At 38.9% G+C, this 15630-nt stretch overlaps 1 protein-coding gene across 7 annotated transcripts in view; it reads right to left on the bottom strand.

Moving 5' to 3' along the window:
• Positions 1-15630, bottom strand: part of ESRRG (estrogen related receptor gamma) — a 380477-nt gene that overhangs the window by 104524 nt on the left and 260323 nt on the right. For all 7 annotated transcript variants that reach the window (XM_030500071.1, XM_030500070.1, XM_030500073.1 and 4 more), the window contains one exon: positions 10783-10899. In XM_030500071.1, coding sequence (XP_030355931.1) covers positions 10783-10899 — 117 coding nt within the window. The remainder of the gene's footprint in view (positions 1-10782; positions 10900-15630) is intronic.

Genomic DNA, 15630 nt, shown 5'->3' with positions numbered 1-15630 from the left:
ACACTCTGCATCCAAATGCTTTTGCTAACTTCATTAAGCAGTCATGTTTAAGAATACTTCATAACAAGTACTTTAATTAGAGATGAGCTGAAGTATCTTGCCAGCATGGATGTCTCCAGCAATACCAGGATGCCCAGAAGTAAAGACAGTCATTCAGCCTGACTAGTACTCACAAAATAGTGCAGGTCAGGTAACAAGAACCTCAACAAATTAATGATTGTCTCTCCCACCTGGCCAGAAAAAAGACTGCCTAGTGGATATGTGCTTGCGCCAACTATTTTCTCATCAGCATTCTTCTGTGGCATGAAGAGAAAAAATAATAGAAAATCATGAAAATGAGAGAACATAAAAAGAGAAGAAAGAGAATCTTATGTCATCTTAGCTAGCCTGTGGCTTTGTTCTCTGATTACTGCATTCCTTTGCATCTCACACAAGGCCAAGCAATGGGGCACATGGCACTCTCTGTCAGACAAAAAGCATCAGCAAAGCCTATGCCTGTACACACCATACTCAAAGGTGATCCAACTTCTCTTGTTGTCTGAAATAGAGACTTGTGTTTTGGGGTGATGCTCTTGAGGGCTGTTGAAAAGGTAGAGCCTACTCAGTCCCTTCATAAGACCATTACCCTTAGCGCTTCCCTTCTCGGCCTGATCCATCACCTAAGGTATACATTAGCAGAAACTTTTCTAGTACCTCTTTGAGTGAGAGTTCATAAAACCAGTACATTTAAACTGGTATTTTAAAACAGATTTCTACTTCGTACAGTAAACATTCATTTTCCTATTTCTATATTTTGCAGCCTAATCTGCCTTGAAAGTGGAAGCTTACGAGCTTTCATTGAGTTTTGAGAGGGAAACCAGCAAGTGACTTGTGAACTTAAAAATCAGTTTAGAGCAAGACTTCTTCTAACATTCGATAATCATAGGCAGGTACGCTCAATCTGGATCCCAAGTATACTTATGCCATCTCTTAAGTCTTTAACTTACTCTTAAGTACCTTAACTTACAAACTATTCCCAGAAATGCAGTCACCAGCCGTTCTGGTGGCTTCTAAGACAAGTATGTTCCTCTTCTCACATTTCAGTGGATACCCTTGGGGTTGGCCATGCAATGAAATCTACAGTGCCCATTTCTTAAGCTTCTACTGAATTACTGAAAATATGAAAATGAGGTAGAACTTAGGAAGTGTAAGACACTGAACACTATTGTAAACCCAACCTGGCAGGCTGTCTGAAAAGCAACATGTGGCTGTACCACTGTTTGACAACTTATATAAAACCAATCTGTTGACTGACTCACACCAGAATGAAAGACATGGCCCGTCTGGAAAGCCCCTCTTCAGTCAGCCACCCACAGGACTGGAAAAGGAATATTAGAAAGAGACAAAGGGGAATGGTGATGTAATAAATAATTTTTATATGGCTGGCTAAAAATGACAAGAACAGCACTGCTGTATGGACTGAAAAAAAGGAAAGAAAAAGAGACAAAAGTCATGGATAGTTGTATAGATTCTTGACTCCGAGGGTCAGCATGCATCAAGTTACCAACATTCTCTTGTGTTAGTCAAGCAGTTTTGCTGCTAAACAATTACAGCACACCAACAATTCTGCCATGGAGGGCACAGACTGGAGTTAGGCTTATTACAGAATGGTATCACGCAGACTTTCTTTTAGAAGGCATTTGAACCTTTCCAAATTAACTACTTGAATAATTAACTGTTTTAATGTGAACTGCAGTAAGATCCTATGCAAGCAAGTTGCAGAGAGTGTTGATTTTGGATCTGCTGCGCTAAATCTGCAAATCAAATTGACATCTGAGCTCATACCTGATGATCCTGAAAACTAAAACCAGATGCTTAAGAGAAAAATAGATAAACATATTAACTTTATTGGGACAATAAAGAGCAAACAGAAAATATTGATATTATTTAGTAAGTGAATATATTTAACACAGGTTGTGTTTGACTTTCTCCTGAATCATTAATCTAATAAAAGGCTATTGAGGCTTAAAATAAAGCTATGTTTTTAATTTATAAAGATTAATAGCTGTATTAAGTCACTATTACAAGGGAATCAGACTCCCCCCATAGTTTCCCTTTCCTGTCATGTAAATACTCAAAAAAAAAAAAAGAGGGGAAAAAAAAAAGCTGTTTAGATGAGAACTATTATTATAACAGCTAGTAAGCATGGCAAAATTTGACATAATGACAATTCACTGCTGAAGATGACATTTATTTCAGATTTCAGGCTGTTGACTTTCAACCACAAAAGCCACATTACAAACTGCAAATGAAAGAATACTGCAGCCTCAGATAGTGACTCAGTGAATAGAAGTGACAAAGACTCATCACTGGTATAAACACTTCCAGCTTGAAAAAGGACATGACTGACCAGAGAGAAGACCCTGGTTTAGCTACGTTAACATCCCAATAAACCGTGTTGATTCAAACGTTTTCTTGTAGGATAGCAGAGATTTCAAAGTGTGAAGTATTTGAGGGATAGCACTATATGAGGTCAGAGGTAACAACTGCAGATGGTAGTTTTAGTGCTGCTCAACACATTCATCACATTCATTGCTTTGGCTGAGTGAAGAGGCCAAGAGAGCTCCCCAGCCTCCAAGCTTTTGGTGCCAATCCATCCCAAGCAGCAAAGCTCTGCCTGTACTTCTGTCACATGGGTTCTATTTAGCAGCACCTACACCACTTCAGCACTTCACCTCAAATAATCCCACAATACATCCTGTGGTTTCTACTAAGACTGCACATAGCAAAAGTCTTACTGAGGAGGTGCAAGTGCGGCCCAAATAAGGGCTAAGTAGAATACAAACAGCAGTTGGCTCCAAAGTGGCATTTTAGAGACACACATACGTATCACTGCTAAATGCACCTTCTACCTGAGATGCTAAACCTATTCCACTCAAACAAGGGATGTGCAAATATCTGCACAGCAGAAATAGAGAAAAGTGAAGAATACAAATAACATTAACGACACTTTTTACAAAATGACCCCTATTAAATATAGGGCAGGACCCATTCAAGGACTCTGCAATAAATGGCAGTGCCATACTGATCTATGTGTTTATGGGTGGCAGAAACCAAGAACGAAAGGCAACTATTTGTTTGGGAGCTCATGGGAAAAGATGTCATATCATACGTAGTCCTACATCCTTCAAACTTGTCTCTACCTTACCTTATCGCTTATAGTGCTTTCACTGTACTTCCAGTGCATAAGCAAATGTTCACAGGGGCTAAATCCACTGAATATCTTTTTTAAAAAAGGGAATAGTAATTTCTAGATAATTAGAAAAAAGCTTCTTTCTTATTTTAAGATCAAAAGAAAATGACAAACGAGGATGTTCAGTTGACTATTTCAGATTGTACTAATATTTTCTCATCACAGTGATTAATTTTTAAGGGTATTCCAATTTAAGTAGACTTGTGGAACTGCAGAACCTACTCCTTTTAATTCTGAGCAAGTAATAAGTAAGGTATGTGCACTAAGGGAAATAACGTAGATTTTAATCCCATTCAAAATCTCGCAAACTCATTATTTTTAATAACAAAACTACAAAATATCTACTGATACAGAGGGCTGAATGCACTCTTTGTTGATGCCTGCCTGACCCTGCAAACAAGTGCAGTCACTGGGATTCCCACCAGTGACAACCGTGGGTGCAGAAACAAGCAGAATCATACATCTGATCTCAAGGAAGTTGCAGATAAATGTGCCAGCAAACAGCTTTGGCCCCAGATTTGCAGACGCTAAAGTCAAGAAAAGTACATTCACAAATCTGTGGGAAGCCAAGAAATGTGAATAGTTGTCAAACACAGATGTATAAATGATACCTCTTTCTCCACATCCACTTCATACCACCTCTTTTATGATAGTGGAGTAGTATAAATGGACAACTGCAAAACAAAATTGTATCTGGAAAAAGAGAAATCTTCTTTAAAGACTGAGCCCAGTGAATTGCTGGGATGTCTCTGTTTCATTCCTGATGATTATGGGGACCAAAAATGCTCAGAGGCAGAACATAAACCAGACTGGCACAACACTGCAACACAAGCACCGTGAGAACTTCTCAGGCCGACAGCTGGCCTTAGCTGTAGGTACTTTGGTGTGATTTCTAAACCCAGAAAGAATACCTACATCTCCAATATTTGCTTTTTCCTGAGTATTTTTCAAATGGATGAATAGAAATGCTAGTTCCTTGAGCTCACTATAAACACTAACCGGCAGTTGAATAGTTTGTCCTTCTTCATCAGTTACAGAGAGTGGAGAGTCATGAGCCGTGTTTTAGGGCAGACAAATTGGGCTGTCAGTTCTAATGTGTGAACTGGGCTATCAGGCCACATTTTGGTTAGGAGGAAAGAGGCCTACTTATGAACACCAACAACACTTAGAGATTAGTTTCTAGTGTTTCCAAGGAGATTTAACAGGTCCCAGTATATATTAAACCAAGCACAGGCTGAATGAAAGAAAGAAAAGGGAGAGCACGGGGGCAAGGGGAAAGAAAAGGGTGGGAGGAGGAAACAAAAGGGAGGAGGGAAAAGGTGGGAAGAAAAGGGGAAAAGGAGTGGCAGAGAGAAAGGGGGGTGGAAAGGATGAAAGGGGGAGAAAAAGGGAGGAAGGAGGGAAAAGAAGAGGAAAAGAAACACTTTGAAAAAATATCTGTGCGAGAGACGAAACTCCCTATATTGAAACATAGAAAAGGGGCAACATTCAGAAGATACCTCAATAGAAGACGCACTGTGTTTACTCTTGTTGTTATAACACAGGAGCTTTGTTTAATATCCTCCATTAATGAAGGATCTCCTTAAGTGCAGTATCACAATAGAGAGCATAAGAAATATCACTGAGGTCAACGCCACTCTATTAACTATCATTCTGTAGAGAAATATTTTCTTTGAATACCATTAGTGCTTTCTCCTTCCCTTTGTTCTAATTTCTGAAGGCAGCAGAAACTAAAACTTCCTCTACAATAATTTCTGCTTTTTTCTTGGCAGACTAATGGTATTAGACTTGTGAGAGAAATTTACCTTGGCAATGTCTTATGCACAGGCCTTTTCAAAGGAGATGTTGTTAGGAGGAATCCTATTAAGCAGGCTTTTTTGCTACCTTCAAAACATAGATGATAACACATCTTTAGTTATAAAGAAAATGGCTTAATTTATTATTTTGAGAGAGAATCCACTAATCTGCTCCTGCGCATATCACGCATCTCTTTACGTAAAGACTAAAGCTGCCTGTTCTCCTTGCTGTATTGGACTCATTTTCATAGATTGCCAAAACCAGAAAGGATCAATATGATAATTTAATCCGATCTGCTGCTTAACACAAGCCAAAGATGTTCATACAGTAATCTCTGCATAATAAACTCAGTAATTTACACTTTAAAATACACATACCTCTTTAAGAGGTATTCTTAAATTTGAATTAATTCTCAAATTTGAATTAATGAAATCTCTTAAAGAGTGAAGAAAGAATACTTTAGAGAACCCCAAATTCAGCATGTTAAGAAAAAATTTAACTAATGTGCAATAATCTCATTTAGTACTCTGATCATCTCCAATATTCATTTATATATATAAATGAACATTTTATATATATAAACTTTTTATATAAACCAAGTAAACTAATAACTGAGAAGTGTTAAGGGCTACTCAGTGAGGAGCTAAGTACAACACACTAACTGCACTACCGTGATGGGAAGGGTTACACTCAAGTCAGCACTGCCAGCTGATAAGCTTGGAGAGTTTCTGTTCATTGTTTGAGCTCAATGACAACTAAAGGTTCACAGACATGAAAAGTTATATTGCTGATTTACCCATAGCAGAAACTGCTGAACCTGCCAAACCATCAGCAATCTAATGTAGCTAAGCCAGCTTCCATTAATACCAGGTGAGGATATGGCCTCGCGTTTTCAATAGCTGGACTAATTAACCTGGAGTTCTGTCACTCTGTCTATTTGAACTTGGTACAAAATGACTGATGGTAATTTGGAAAGGCCGCCCATTCCTAAGGAAAATACAAACTTACTTAGGTGAAGCAACCCAAATTTTCTGCCATTTCATTACGGTATGATTTATTTTTCAAATAAACTTCAATTTGTTTCCTTATGCATCACCCACTTAGGAACTACACTTACTGAAATAACAAGCAATGCAGATCAGCCACTGCTAACAACGCATAAAACTTCTGAAATCATCCAGGTATCCCAAGTATTGGAGATGAGAGATATATAGGAGATGTTTTGGTGTCAACAGTCCTGTGTTAAGTACGAACTAGCACTGCTCAGAACCAAGAGCTAAGACAGGATACAGTATTTCAGATGGTCTAAAAGCTGCATTAGTGCCACTCAGTAGGTTACCCTCTGAACTGTAATTTTTAACCTTGCAACAGTATAGGGACAGACGAAACTGAAGCTATGGCTTTGCCTCCATGGAGAAAATAGAAACCTATGGAATAACCTCTTGGAAAAATAGTTATATGAACTCTGCATCTGAAAGAAAAAATAATTTTATTTTGGAATAATTAGTCCAGTGGAATTATTTCAGATGGGCAGCTATAATAAGCTTGAAATAGTATCTTCTATCACAGACACACGCCTGTAAGGAGTCCCACAGACAGGACATTAAAAGGCATACAGTACTAATGGAAGACTAAAAGTAGAATTCAAGCAGATCGACTAGCAGTAGAAGAATGTCAGTTATCTACCCATGATTTCCCATATCAACTTACACAGTTTTACATCCAGTTTTCCTTCTTAGAAAAGAAAAAAAAAAAAACCCAAAACAACCCCTTTATTCTCACTCCAGGAAAACAGCTAAAAGAAAATAGCTAAAACACCCAATCTTGCACATGAATGCAGATTTAATTCTATCACTTAAAACAATCACCAAAGTGTGATTCAACAGAACTGAGAACTAAAGAAAGCCTTAAAAGTGTTAATTTTTAAAAAGGCCAAATTGTTGTTTCTCCCCCCATCCTCGTCCCCTTTATCAACTGCAATATTATTTAAAGAAATCACTGGAGATACATTTGAAAAGTTTCTCCTTAGAATACACAAGAATTTTTATGTTGTTTCATCTGTTCTTGTGAATCTGAGGGAATCCACCAAAACATAAGCACAGTCAAAAGAAACTGTATTTCAGGAGAAGAACCAATTGTGATCCTTGAAAATCTCATTTTTTTTTATAGTACCGTCACTCAAAATGAAAAATAGAAAAATGCAAACTTTCTTGTTTGAGTAAAGCGCATTCTGCTGTGCTAACAACCTTTACCTAGGAAAGGAAATGAAAATACGACACCCTCATATTTGTCATGTGCTTAAAAAAGCTCACTGGCATCTGCTGATGCTTCAGTACAAAGCACAACATATACTCAGAAAAAGTCCATACACCTACACCAATGTTTTCAAGTAACAGTCCATGGGCTAAACCAAAGTGAAGTGTTCCTTTGGATCAGTCTGTAGTTAAGTTTCTTGTACTACTCAACGGGAGACGCAGACAGGAGGCAGGACTTCAATCCCACTCCGGCTCAGCCCAGTATGACATTGCTTTACCCTTCCTTCTCTAGCTTCTAGTCCACAACTTATAAATTGTTAAGGATCTTGATCTAGGTGCTGCTGGCTATGCCCTATTGCCATCCTTGAGAATATCTACCGGAATTCCATACTCCACCCTGTATTACATGTGACGAAAAATCCAATTCCCTCCCAGGGTTTGACCCCAAGACTCAGCCCCAAAATCCTAACACTAGGTCTCTTGCAGAAACACTCAATATTGGATGAAAAGCACCATTATCTTGCCACAATAAATGATTTAACATGAGCTGTCATAAGAGAAGCCACTCTATATATTTGCTGTAAGTGGTTTTCAGACCCTGTCCTAAAAGCGAAAAATAAAACTCAGGATCTTTGTCCAGGCACCGTCATTTCTGTCATGAATTTTATGTGACAATTCACAAAATGACTAAAAAGTAATAAAGTCTTTCTAAATGTGAAGAAAAAGGCACAATGTCTGATAACTGTTTCACACTGAAAAACTGTTTGTTAAGGAAAATTTCCAGGAGAAAATTCCCCAGTAACACAGTAAGATTTCTGGAGAAGATGCACACTTCTGCACCTGGCAGATGTGCGCTTCTTGTAAGGAATATGATGCTCCTCTCAAAGCTGCTTAAACTTGATTTTATTTCAGGTCTGCAACGAAATTTTTTTTGTAAATAGATTTAGGCTGTCAATTTCCAGGCATGCTGTGCCATCAGCATGTAGAGACTGCTGTGACAAACGTGGAGGCTGCAGCAGCAAATTGTATTATAAACTGGTAATTGAATTGAACAGGTTTACATTTGAATAGATTTACTGCAGTATGATCTCTTGACATGCTGCATGGGACTGAAATCCTTGTCTGTACATAAAGAAACATTTAAGATCCAGCAGGAATTATCTCAGCTCAGTGTAAATCCATGCTAATCAATAAATTTACACCACTTTACACATGAAAGAAATAAGTATATCGTCTTTCTTCACTCTGTGCATAAAGGATGTGGTCAAAGCCCAAAACTCATCTCCAGACTATCCCGTAGGTAAAAACAACAGCACCTGTCTCCAAAGCTACCATCTAACACAAACATAAGACAAGAAATATCTATTCAAGTACAGTCCTAAAGCTGTACTACGAATCAGGGTGGTTTCAAAACTAAAAGTGGCCACTAAAGCAAGAAACAAAACAAAACACCCTTGCAAGTTCTTTCAGGTTGTCCTATTAGGTGGTAGATAAGCAATACCTGAAAAGGAGATAGGCTAACTCTCCCCTAGATGAAAGACTCAGTAATTAAAAGTAAGTAGAAATCTCACTGTGTTTTGATAGAAAAACTCACATAAGGTCCCTTCCAAATAAGAGCGGAAGAACTACCATGTGCCCAGGAGTGGGGCTAACAAAGGAACCTTCTTTTCAAAGGAATTAGTTATTTTGTCATTTCTTTGTTCAGAAAAAGGTAGGTACTTTTAGGGTATAGAATTTATGAAATTCCAATTAAGAAAACTTGTGGAGCTGATTTGCATCCACAGACAATGATCATGCAATGCAGCAAGTCTGATTCACAATGTGCATCTGAATTGTCTATTTAAATTACCTCAGTTACCAAAATCACATGCAGAAACGTAGTAGATCTGTGCACAGTTTTTGTTACTGAGGTAATTACTCCTTTGTAGAAGAGCCACATCGTTTCCTCATGCAGCCCCAGAAGCTCCACACAGACTAGATTTTTTAAATATATGTTAATGGATGCGCAATGGTACTCTCAAAATTAAAAGAAAATGTCTAAATTAATTCACCTATATGTACTTTTGGTAGCACCGTTTTGTGTCCAAACAAGTTGCCCAGTATATCTGTATATTAGGTTACCAGTGATATGGGGCCTTAACTTACCAAAACAAGATGTTAAGAACCACAGTCCCTCTCAAAAGATGCCATCCTCAGACATTCCTTTCTTTCTTTCTACAGTTTATCTAAGCATAACAATTTAACCTTTAAGTAACTAGTGGTTACTTAAAACCTCCTAGTGGTCAGTTATATGAGGATTTTGGCAAGTAATGAATCCTTCCATCACCACTGGAAGAGGGGGTCAAATCCTGCCGTTCTTACTGAGATAAAATCCCCACTGAATCTGACAGGAGTTTTGCTCAAGTAAGACTAAGGACAGCAGGATTTGGCTCACAGGATCATAGCATCTGCCAAAGCAGTTGCACAGAACAAGGTTTATTCTTAGTAAGTATAATCCAATAAGAATATGTCTGTAGGTACGTGATAGACCTAATTTGCCCATCATCTCTCCACCAGTCTATGTTCTTCTTGGATTTTAGCCTGAGAGCTGTATACTTCAACCTGTTTTAAAATACCACACATGATTTGCAAAAATCAGCCATCTGTTAAAGCTGACTTTTTAAGCATTGGCAAAGCAAAATTGCATGGGACTATTTCAAAGTGGTTGCTTAGCACAAAATACTCTCCATTGGAGACAATATTTAGAAAACATCACATTTGATTTTATTTTAAAAGCTTATCTAGCTCAGAAGTCCATGACATCTTCTGTTGTTCTTTCTTGGTGGTAAAAGTGCACTACAATAAATATTTTCTTATATTTACCTATTATTCAATACCTTCAAAATGTAACTGATGAATTAAAAAGTCAACATATACTTACAGTGAGGGGCAGGGGTTCTCATATGCTTTAAAAAAGAAAAAAAGGGGGGTGGATTCTCTTCTTTTGTGTGCCTTTACGTATTTCAGTGTAGTTACAGTAACTTCAGCAGACATACTCCGTATTTATACTTGTTTAACTGAGAAGTAACCCTTTCGTTTGTCCTGATCAAATGAAGGGTAACAATGGGGAAATAAGACACAGTGTGTGTTTCTGCCAGAACTGGGACACACTAACAACGGATAAGGAATGGAAGAAAGAAGCCTTTGAGAATTCATGATGGAAAATGAGAGGATATATTCTGATGATTATGCTGCTAGTTACCTACCAAAGGAGTCTGGATGCCGGGGTACATTTTGCTGTAGTACAAATAGTTAGAAATACTCCAGAGAAGATGAACTCTATGTAGATACACTGTGATTCCATAGCTTAGAAAAAGCCTGTCAGGAAGAGCAATCATACATGAAAATTGCCTTTACAATAACTGATTAGAACACTCACCGACCTCTCTTCTTTGCTGATTGCCCTACAATTGTTGCATGTGTTTGCAGAGAGATACATATTGTCTTGCTCAGTCTTACCTTCTTTCAGCATGCCAACTTTTAGACACTTCATGAAGCGGCAGGCTTGGCAGGACTTGCGTCTGCGCTTTGTGATTTCACATTCATTCGTTGCTGGGCAGCTGTACTCTATGTTACCTGGAATAGGAAGCACAGGAAAAGAGTGGTATTCAGAATCCCTGACCAACACAATGGATATACTAAGTATGCATACAATTGCTGCTGTGTTTAATTTGGGAATATATCAAGAGTAAACAGTGCTATAGAAAGGAAACATCTGTCAAGCAAAAATGAAAAGCCAAGTTTAAGGACTGCATTAGGAAGAAGTTCGTCACTACAAAGGTGGTGAGGCGCTGGCACAGGGTGTCCAGAGAAGCTGTGGCTGCCCCATCCCTGGCAGTGTTCAAGGCCAGGTTGGACACAGGGGCTTGGAGCAACCTGCTCTAGTGGAAGGTGTCCCTGCCTGTGGCAGGGGGTTGGGACTGGATGAGCTTTAAGGTGCCTTCCAACCCAAACCAGTCTGGGATTATTATTCCTGGTGGAATAATAGGACGAAGAAACTTTAACATTTATTGTCTGTACCTAGACACGTGCATAGGCTCCTAGTCTGACCACTCTTTGTTTCCCTTTTTTCACCAATTTAATCAGTCTTGCTTTGTCTAGAGTATGAACAGGAGAGTGTTGTGCTTTACTGCGCAATCAACTGTAACAAGTACTGCAGAGCTTCACTCTCCTCTTTCCACAGCACCAGGCACAGTGTTAGCAGGCAGGGCTCACCAGCATTGCTGCTACCACATCTAACACGTTCTGCAGCTGCCAGGACATCTCCCCTTCTCTCTATACTTTAAACAGAGTTCTTGCACTTGGAGGCATCAGAAGAAGGAAGGTGATTACAACCAAACTGTCAGAACTACAAAAACTGGAGGATATGCCTCTGCATCCCCCAACTCTTCTTAAGGCCTAGAACAAGCTAGATCCTTAAATGTGAGCCCTCCTGGGCAAAACAGTGTTTCCATTGGTTTCGTACGTATTATTTATCCTCAAAACTAAAATAAAGTCTGAAAACAAAAAGGTAAAATACACAAGTAATTTTCTTAGTTTTTTATATCACATCTTTGGGTATCCAAGTCCAAATGCGAGAACATCTGTTGTCTTTTGCCACGGTACCACAGCACTTCTCATAGAACATCTTAGCTCAGCTTATTCATCTGCCCAGCCATGCATTCTATTGCCCATGACTACATTCAGTATGACAGACTTTGCAGCCGTCACAAGTTTTACCAGGAAACTGACTTTTAAATAAAGTATCTTCCCCATCAGCCTGTCACATCTTGCTTTAAAGGTATTTCTTTATTTTCTAACCCTTTTCCCCTGTGATTAAGTGCATTAGTATCTTAATGAAAATGCATTCTGTTTATTGCCCTCTTGGGAAGCAAGAGGTCATCACACCAAATGCATAAATTGTCATCAGAGACAGTCCAAGCATAATTGCAATTTTGCTGCTCCATGTTGGCTGCACTCAGGGTCCATCAAAGTCCCCTGAAACATGTGCAGATTCTAATAATTAGCATTGAGCCTGCCTGGGACCACAGCATTGATGAAATATTTCAGAGTTAATCACACTTTGTAAACACTGATTTATATTGACTACCTTTCTCCAGACTGATGTCTCCTCATTAAATATCACATTAGTGGATTGCAGGATTGCACAAAGACTCAAATGCTCAGCAACTGCTAATTCAACAGGAAATAATACTTAAACCACTTACATCTATTGAAAATTGGTTAAGTATTTATGATAAAGGAGGTGGTGCATGCTGCAACGTGTATTCTGCCAATACGGCATACTTTGTACAACCTTTGAGGATTTTGTGGGCTTTCTTCCTCCTAAACATTGCTGCACAACTGACTTAGCAATGCTGATGAGTAAAACAGATCTTGGTACGTCTGAATGCTAATGGCTCTTGGTGACGAAACTCAAACTTCAGCTTTGTCTTCCTCCCCTTCCTCAGCTCCTGAGAAGAAAGCTGGTTAAGGATACAGTGGGTAGGAAATTCAGCACACCAGTTCCTGCAAAACTTCCTTCCGATATGCACTGGTGAAATTGGGAAATACCAGTTTTGCAAGGATATGTAGGAAAGGGTAGTAAGAGCAAACTTCGAAAAACATTCACATTATCCTCTCAAACCCTAACGAAGCGTTCTTAGTGAGGCACAACCACTACATAGGGAGACCTTCAAAGACTTCCACAAATTGTATCTAATTAACTTCATCATATTAATAAATGTATTACCATCCCTATTAAAAAAAAAAAAAGGAAACAGGGAATCAGAGCTGCTTTGCACAAGATCAAAGATATCTTTGCACAAGGTCAGAAACAATCTTCATCAAAAACAAGATTGAGATTATAACTTCAAGCAGCAAAGCTCTACACTGAGGCAAGTGGAGCACTCCCACTGTAGAGTCCTTGTGCAAAGGCACAGATGAGAAAGGTATGGATGTCAACACCAAAAAGCAGTATTCAAACACAGAAAAAATACAAGCAAGACTGCTTATTTCCCAAAGCAGATACTTCTAATCCATATCTGACATTCCAGTTTTGTGCAAAAGCCTCTGAAACATGGCAAGGGTCTGTAGTGTGCAGCACATTGCACAGAGACAACATAACTTATTTTTCCTGCAAATTCTTGCCACCTAAATAACTCTAAAATGAGCTTTCATTCCAGTCACTTAAATTCCAATACTTTAGCTCAGAGGGGGGATCTTCTATCAATTCAGACTGCTTTGCCTTAATGAATTATATTTTACAGCAGATGTTCAATCTTAGTTTTTTATGTTAGTTAGAAAATAAACTTGGAAGATGCTGGAGAGTTCCTCCAATGAACTCAGGAGAGTTACAGTAACTGGGTTTATTGCTGCAGCAAAGATCCACATCTTACCAGTGGCCATAGCTAGTTCCCCTGAAGCATTCCAGCATTTTAGAGTACTGCTAGACCACAGTAAGAGTTCAAGGAAACTTATCACTCTGTCATCACTACGTATATGAACACAGTATTTTATCAAATATCCCATAGATAGACTTAATTTCTGTCAGTGAGATTTCCTTAGAAGAGAAAACCCTCACGGAATTCTGTGATGGATATGTACAAAACATGTTTTACATAGCATTCAAAGTATTAGTGGATGTATGTTTGGTAAAAACCTAAAGTTACTGCACGCTGCAGGTCATTATAGCTCTCGTACTTTCTTATTTACCTCTATACACTAAGAATAAAGACACAAATTATTTTAAGAAGTGTTTGGGAATCTGTACATCTTCACAGGTACTCTACATCCATTCAGTATGCTCAGACCTGCATTTTACTGCAATGAAGTAGATTCAGAAGAAAGTCCTACCATTTACTTGTCTACTGCACGATGCTAGAGGCTGGAACTGAGCAGCTGGTAAGAGCGCACACTGAGTTTGCCCAGCCCTGTCAACAGTTAGAGAGGTAGCTGTGTTACACAGAGAACAACATCAGCATGGCAGCTCCGAGTCTTTAAACTGTGCTGACAAGAACAATCGAGCAATTTATAATATCTCCTGGCTGGTTTTCAAAAAGGACTGGGCTCTGATTACTTATTTCAGAGTCTTTTGTACAATTAGTTTGCAGGCAATATAATTTTCTCACTTACTCCTTAATAGGATCGTGCAGCTCACTGGCTGATGGAGTAACAGCGTATATGTAAAACTCCTGCCTGAAGTGCCAGGGGATAATTTGTATATTCCTTTCAGTAGCATAATGGACTTTTACAGTTTGGCAGTTAAAGGGCTGAGTAATGTAAATTAGTATGACGTTTGAAAATAAAAATATATGTCAAATCTCCACTCCCCAAACACACTGCCCTGTGCTGTAATAATACAATGGGATTTATGCCAACCCGAGTCCCCTTTCTCTCTCTTCTTTCAAAAACAGTTCCTTTTTTCCACTGATTTGTTAGATTTTACTATCTCAGGCAAAAGATAAGAAAATATGCCAAACACACTGTGCCTATCGAGAGCAGTGGACTCACTAAAAATATGATGCCATTAGATCTTGAGATAGCAGGTGAGTTGCTAAAACTTACGCTCCATAACAGGCTTGCTTGTTTTAGATGCTTCAGACTGTCAGATCTTCACACACAGCTGGAGGATAAGTGGGCCAAGATACCTTTTTTTCATTTCACAGATGAGGTTTGGATGTTACTTGAATGAGATGTGGAGTCTTAGCATGATTTTAATGGTACAGGGACTTACTCAATGGCTTTACAAGCCAGCCAAACAACTGGACTTCGCCAAGGTTCTCAAAACCATTTTGGTCATTTCTTGCATGGAACTTGTAGCAACGCTCAAGGTAACAGAAGAGGATAAGGGAGAACCATGACGAAGAGGAGGCCACTAAAAGCACTGGGTCTTATGCCTTAGCATCTTATCCCAGATGAAGTTACTGTCATCAACAGTTACAACTTTAGAACCTCACAGGTATCAAGAGTGCAAAGCCGGCTCTAGAAACTGGCTCCAGTCCATGGGACAGGCTGAAACAGAGGTCTCCCTCTTCCAGAAATACTGACAAGAATAGAAGCTGCAGACAGCAATTCTTAGCAGAAGCACTATTTTCCTTTTCGTGCTGCAACATTTGATATTGTAACACCAAAGATGTAAAAGGATTGCTATGAGCTAATGGAATACGCTCAGAAAATCTCTGGACAAGTATAAGACATGAGGAAGACTGAGATATAGGGTGAAAATATGTTTGGGAAGACAGGCCATGAGCCACTTACAAAAAGGAGGAATGCTGAAGATACCAGTATTGAAACTTTTGTTATGTGGGAATGTAGGTCCAGAAGTAA

The sequence above is a fragment of the Strigops habroptila genome, chromosome 10, assembly GCF_004027225.2.
Source record: "Strigops habroptila isolate Jane chromosome 10, bStrHab1.2.pri, whole genome shotgun sequence".
Classification (NCBI taxonomy): Eukaryota; Metazoa; Chordata; class Aves; order Psittaciformes; family Psittacidae; genus Strigops; species Strigops habroptila.
Note: the sequence above shows the minus strand (reverse complement) of the source record. Positions and strands in the feature narration are given on the sequence as shown.